Source organism: Octopus bimaculoides, chromosome 24, assembly GCF_001194135.2.
Source record: "Octopus bimaculoides isolate UCB-OBI-ISO-001 chromosome 24, ASM119413v2, whole genome shotgun sequence".
In the NCBI taxonomy this organism is placed as follows: Eukaryota; Metazoa; Mollusca; class Cephalopoda; order Octopoda; family Octopodidae; genus Octopus; species Octopus bimaculoides.
In genome coordinates this window covers 17,164,474-17,171,252 of record NC_069004.1, presented here as the reverse complement: position 1 = coordinate 17,171,252, position 6,779 = coordinate 17,164,474, and the positions used below count along the sequence as shown (strand labels likewise).

At 37.9% G+C, this 6,779-nt stretch overlaps 1 protein-coding gene across 1 annotated transcript in view; it reads right to left on the bottom strand.

The window, feature by feature from the left end:
- The window catches only part of LOC106879132 (inhibitor of Bruton tyrosine kinase), a 74,643-nt gene that overhangs the window by 20,513 nt on the left and 47,351 nt on the right, over positions 1-6,779 (bottom strand). The window contains exons 16-18 of the mRNA XM_052976525.1: positions 6,221-6,314; positions 4,428-4,520; positions 774-891 (exon numbers count right to left, since the gene is read on the bottom strand). Coding sequence (XP_052832485.1) covers positions 774-891; positions 4,428-4,520; positions 6,221-6,314 — 305 coding nt within the window. The remainder of the gene's footprint in view (positions 1-773; positions 892-4,427; positions 4,521-6,220; positions 6,315-6,779) is intronic.

Genomic DNA, 6,779 nt, shown 5'->3' with positions numbered 1-6,779 from the left:
GACATTTCAGAGTTCTTCGCTTTGAAACCAAAAGAGTTTTACATTGATGGGATTAAAAAGCTTGTAAATAGATGGAAGGAAGTCATAGATAATCAGGGAAAGTACATTGATGATTAAATTTCAATTAAATATAACATTTGATCACTTGCTTTCTTTATTCAAAATTCGGACAGAACTTATGGGATGACCTGACATCTGTTGGTTTGTCCTGTTATTATTCTTACTGTATTTGTATTACTGTATTTATGTAACATTGTTCGTTTTTTTCTGTCCTTGTCTTTTGTATACATTTGCTGCTTTCTTCCAAGGAATCTAATGCTTAGTTTTTCCTTGGGTCTGGCCAGATTGGAGCAATATCGAGAATAACCAGCCAAAATTGCAAAGATAATCTGGATCTTGACTAAAGAGAGAAAACTCCGAATGACCTATATATTCAGCAATGTTGGGTATTGTAGAGTATGCTAGTTTAACTGTGTGCCAATTAAAAATTTTATGATATGGGCTAGATTTAGAGATATGTTTATCTAAAGCCTAAAAGAATTTTTCAGCTAAATTAGAAGCAACATTTAGCCTAAATGGGACTGAACCCAGAACCATGTGGTTGGGGAGCAAACTTCTTACCACAAAGACATGACTGTGTCTACAGCCATGCCTGTAACCACACACACATACACACACAATACAAGTGTTGCAAAAATTATTTGACTTCTGAACCCAAAGCTGATCCACCCACAAAATAAATTCTATACAAATTTCTTAATGTAACAACTTACCTTAATTCCAGAAAATGAGTAATATTATCACAGATCCCTTGAAGACATGTCTTTTGAAGATTCTCAGCACTGTATATCATGGCAAATCGCAGAAGGTCAAAAATATTATTCATATTTACTGGCAAAGGAGAAAAAAGATATTTTTGAGATTCATTACCAGCTGAGTAAACATAGAAGGGAGCAGGATGGGGAGGGAGTGTAAACCTGACCCTTGGGTTAGTAATTAAGCATCAGTTTCTAATACTGGCACCAAGCCAAACATATTGATGTGGGAAATATGGTCATTGACACTGACCCTGGAATCAGACTTGCATTATATTTTATCTTGACTCAGAAAGATGAATGACTAAGTTGACACAGGTGGAATGCAGTGTGACTGAACCTGGAACCATGTGATTGGGAAAAAAACTCTTTACCACATAGCCACTCCAGCACCTATATATATATATTAGGTTGGCAAGAAAGGCGAAGAGCTGGCAGAAACATCAGCACGCTGGGCGAAATGCTTAGCGGTATTTCGTCTGCCGTGACGCTCTGTGTTCAAATTCCGCCGAGGTTGACTTTGCCTTTCATCCTCTCAGGGTCGATAAATTAAGTACCAGTTATGCACTGGGGTCGATGTAATCGACTTAATCCCTTTGTCTGTCCTTGTTTGTCCCCTTTATATTTAGCCCCTTGTGGGCAATAAAGAAAGAAGAAAGTAATTTTGGTTTTTTAGTGTGAAATAAAAGTCATATTTTTCATACAAAGAATGCACTTTAATCACTTATATATTTTCCATTTTGCTCGATGACATTTTGACATATTTCTGGCAACTTCCCGATTCCATGCTCATACAACTTCTGTAAATGGTAAAACTTTCAATAATGATGATAATCTGAAATCGCACTTGCTTCAGCCAAAAACTGAAGCAAGTGCAATTTCAGACCATCATCATTATTGAAAGTTTTACCATTCAAAGAATTTTGCAAACTTCAAAATAAATGGTAATCTAATGGTGCAAGGTCAGGGATATATGGTGGATGTGACATCATTTCCCAACCAAGCTCCAATAGAGATTGTGTGCTAGCAGCCAAGGCATTACTGGTGAAATACCAATCGTAGCCTGAGGCAGATAGTCCATGGTCCAGGGTGCATATAGACTACATAGACCAGTGAAAGGTATGTACTACTTGATCATTGTCGATATCTTTACCAAGTGGCCGGAAGTATGTAGGGGCAGTCAACCTACTTTGAAGGCAACAATAAAATTCCTGCACAAACATTTTGTTCGATACAGTGTTCCGGACACCATACTATCGGACAATGGAACACAATTTACAGGATATGAGTTCAAGAAATTCTGCAAAATGCAAGCAATCAAACACATTTGCCTACCACCTGAGGTCAAATGGGCAAGCAGAGCAATTCATAGATACTTTCAAGTGAGTGCTAAAAAAAAGCAAGGAACAAGTTAGGAAATGAAGAAGTGCTAACTAAATTCTTAAGGGTGTACAGAATAATGCCCAATTCAAGTACCAGTTCAGTCACCTGCAGAGCTAATGTTTACTCAAAGGATTAAATCTATCTTTGACAAATTGTTGCCAAAGGAGAAAACGTATAGAGAAAATACAAAAAATTCAACTAAATGAAGTTGGAGACAAAGTCCATTTCAAAGTATACAAGAACATTGAAGAGAGTTGGTAGGATGGTGTAGTGACTAAAAGAATTGAAAACATGATGTATTTAATAAAAGGCCAATGATGGGAGCATAAACACGACTTAAATCAATTAAAAACCAGACATACAGTAGAAAGGAAGGAAATTCTAATGGAAGTATTTTACGATATGTTTGATGTGCAAGCACTGAAAGAGACTGATCTAGAAGTAACAGAAAACATAAACAGACTGAACATTTAGAAATAATTCCTAAGTGGAAAAGATACTGAACTCCCTAGGGAAGCAAAATTTCAGAAAGGGAGGTGTGTTAGAAAGAAAAAGAAAACAAAAAATGATAAAATAATTTTCATTTCCTACGGAAATCAAAATCTCAAAAGGTGAGATGTGGCGAGTTATGACATCCCCAGTGAGAAAAGACTTGACCGAACAACTATAAATAGTAGCAGTCTGAGTGAGAGGTCAGAAAGAGCAGGTGTTAATCACAGGAAGTCATAGGTGTCGTTTGGTAGTTTGTTGGAATATCGTTTATTGGTTCGTGTATAGTTCATGGAGAGTTTGTTGGATTGTTACGTTGTTGTTACCGTGCTTCATTATGTTTTATTGTTACTATACGATTATAGTGTAAAAAAGTACCATCATAAATATTGGCAACACAACATATATATATGGGAAATTGACATTGTTTAAACAGGTTCATGTTATACCACACGCCAGGTGTCAAAGTGATCACAGAGCAATATGAGATGGAGTGTTTTGCTTAAGAACACGATGCATCACCTGGTCCAGGAATTAAAATCATGATCTTGCAATCATGGGTGCAACATCCTAACTGCCAGGCCTTCATATATATATGTATGTATATATATATTTGTATTATATATATATGTGTACGCATACCAATACGAGATGGTATCAAAAGGTTTTCAGACTAGTTTATGTTTAATAAAAAATAACTTATTTGCCAAGGTTTTAACATCATCTCCTTCGAAATAGTCATCTTGCACAGTGTTCTTGCCACTCCCAGTGTTCTTGCCACTTTTGGAATCTAGCCTGGAACTCATTTTCCACAAGCAAGTCAAGGATCTTCTTCAATTCTCTCTGGATCTTGACAATGATGTTAAAACGGTGACCTTTGAGCTGCATTCTCATCTTAGGTTAGAGCGTTAGAGATGGAAGTCTGCAGTTGCTAAATCTAGTGAATAGGGCAGGTGTGGAAGCAAATCCATGTTGTTTTTCGCAAGAAACTCACAAGTGAGGAGAGCTGGGTGACAGAGTGCATTATCTGTGAAGAATCCAATTCTTCACACTCCACAGATCTGGTCACTTTTACCGAATGACCTCCCTTCAATGCTTTAAAATGTTGCAGATGAATTCTCGATGCACACTACCACACTTCCAGGGGTGACTCATGACAGGTCTTCCAGATTGCTCGTTGTCTTCCAGGGATGTTCTGTTTTTGAAGCACCCATGTCACTCGAAGCATTGTGTACGACCCATTGTCTTATTGCCATAAGCTTGCCAAAGCATGCTCAATGTCTCAAGTAACGTAAAATTTCATGTTGGTTCTTTGCTCTTTCTTCCTGTCCATGACAAAATTACAGACTACAGCATACGCATGATCACACAAACACATTTCACAATTTGTGAAGTAAACACAGTGATGTTATTCAGCACACTGCCTCATGAAGGTCACTGCTAGCTCTCACTGTGCACACAACCATGTGCTGCCATCTGTTGGCATGCTACAGAACTAGCCTGAGAACTTTTTGATATCACCTTGTATATCATATATATGGGAAAATGTTATCTTCTATAATCTCAGATAAAACTATACCTTGTGAGTGAAATTGTGTGAATGAAAACTAATTCAAAAGATTCGACCTTGTCACCACATAGTGTTACATTGTACTTGACAATGGAATACTCAGCCACTTACACATTAATTTAACAGCAAAATGAGGTAACTATTAAAAAAAAGACAAAAAATGGACTTACTTGCTCTGATAATTTGGATTTCACAGAGGTGTTTTAGATCAACAAGCAAAGTTTCTTCAGCTTTTGCTAGAATTTCCTGCAGTAAGATACAATCTAGAATATAAAATGAGTAATCAAAGATCAAGTATAATCTCTTATATCATACACAAGTGTCTCAATGAATGAATGGATGCATGATCCTGTGTGTGTGTGTGCGTGTAGGTGAGCATGCAGACACACGTGTATGTATGTTGCAAGGTTGGAACGTCTGCAACTAAACCAGGAATTCTACTAAACAATTGCCTTGTAAGGAGGATGGTTTTTGTCGGATATTATGCAGGACAAAAACCAAAACCTGTCAAAGGGTAGATGAACTCAGTAGAGTGGACACCTATTTAACAGCTGGGAGTGTGAGGCCCCTGGTTTTTATTTAGACAACTCTCCAGGAGAAGGAAAACTCCTATGAAATACCTTCAACTTTGTTTACATCCAATATTGTTGACCAGTTGTTCCTTTTGAATAAATACTTATGTTGATTACAGAGTGGACTTAGTGTGTGTGTGTGTGTATTTCCATATAGTGCCATCTTATGCCATGGACTCACTGGGCAGTTGCCAAGGGACCTCATTAGTCTAGGGGCCGTATTCTGACCTATATATGTTGTGGTTTGCTCATTACAATAAATATATACACATAGGGCCCAGTGACTGATTTGTCCGAAGGCCTATAATGTTGCTAAGACAGTTCTGTTTCCATGTTGGTCCTTTTGTTGACCCTCTAGATCAGGCACAGGCAACCTTTTCCAAGAAGTGAACTACACGAGACATGGCTCATCATCAGGGAAGCTGCACTACAAAAAAACTGGTTCAAAGTAATTTTTGTTAGGTGTGCCACTCAGAAAGTCCAGCAGACTGTTTCGCATGACTACTCGAAAAAAACCAGTGCTTGTGGCTCAACAGAGATCCTTAAGACAAATAATTAAAAAATAAGTACTCAGGGCATTTTGACTGATTGGAATCCTTCAAAACAATGTCCCAGCATGGATGCAGTCTAATGACTGAAACGAGTAAAAGAGATTAAAAGAAAACAATATGAGGTTTTTTCCATTCTTTTATTTGTTTCAGTCATTTGACTGCAGTTTTGCTGGAGAACAACCTTGAAGAGTTTTAGTTGAACAAATCGACCCCAGGACTTATTTTTTGCAAGCCTAATCCTTATTCTATCATTTGCTTTTGCCGAATCGCTAAGTTAAACACACCAACATTGGTTGTCAAGCAGTGATGAGGGGACAAACACAAACACACAAACACACACTCACACATATATACGATGGGCTTCTTTCAGTTTCCATCTACAAAATCCACTCATAAGGCTTTGGTCAGCCTGAGGCTATAGTAGAAGACATTTGCCCAAGGTGCCATGCAGTGGGACTGAACCCGGAACCATGTGGTTAGGAAACAAGCTTCTTACAACAAAGCCACACCTGTGCCTATACACTTCATATTGTATTTGTAAATAACAAAACTAACCACAAAGAACAACAACAATTACAACAACTGTCAAAGAAAGAAATTCTGTCACACAAGACCTGCTAGAAATAGCAGCCAGATCTACCTTAAACCACACCTGACTGTCTTAAAAAAAGAACACATTGGATAATGTGATTCTGTGTTACCTCCACATTGGAAAAAGATGGAATGGTCATGGGAGGAATGAATTTAGTCACAGACAAGTATGCTTAACTTGGACTGACTAAAAGCTAAATAACAACAGCAACAACAACAACAACAACAACAACCCAACGATTAACTTACCTTTTAAATTGGGTATATCATTAGTGTAGAGGTACCATAGGAAAATTTCCAGAACATCAGCTGGAAATGATAACGTTAAAGTACTAGCAGATGTCTATAGAGAAAATAGAGAACAGAGATGAAGAGGCTTTCATTGATTGTACAGTACTGTAAAAGTTGCTGCATACATGTCAACTGTATAAGTATATATGTATGTGTGTATGTGTGTGTGTGTATATTGTGTATTGTGTATGTCCTCGTCATGGATTGAACAGTTTGGCAGGAATCAATCAGCCAGAAGACTGCATCATACTCCAGGATGCCCTTCCTGTATACCAGGCACCTTTTTCACAGCACCAGCACTAGTGAGATAACCAAGAACTTGCAAGACTGAGGAAGATGAAAACATGATGGAAGGACAAGAACATGAGTCTTACTGAAGAGAAGGTACATGGCTTCCTCAGCAGGAAACATAGAGGGAGAATGGATAGGGCATACCCTCAAGGTACAAGCTAAATATAAGAAAGAGAATAGGAATAGTGTGTGTGTGTGTGTGTGTGTGTGTGTGTGTGTGTGTGTG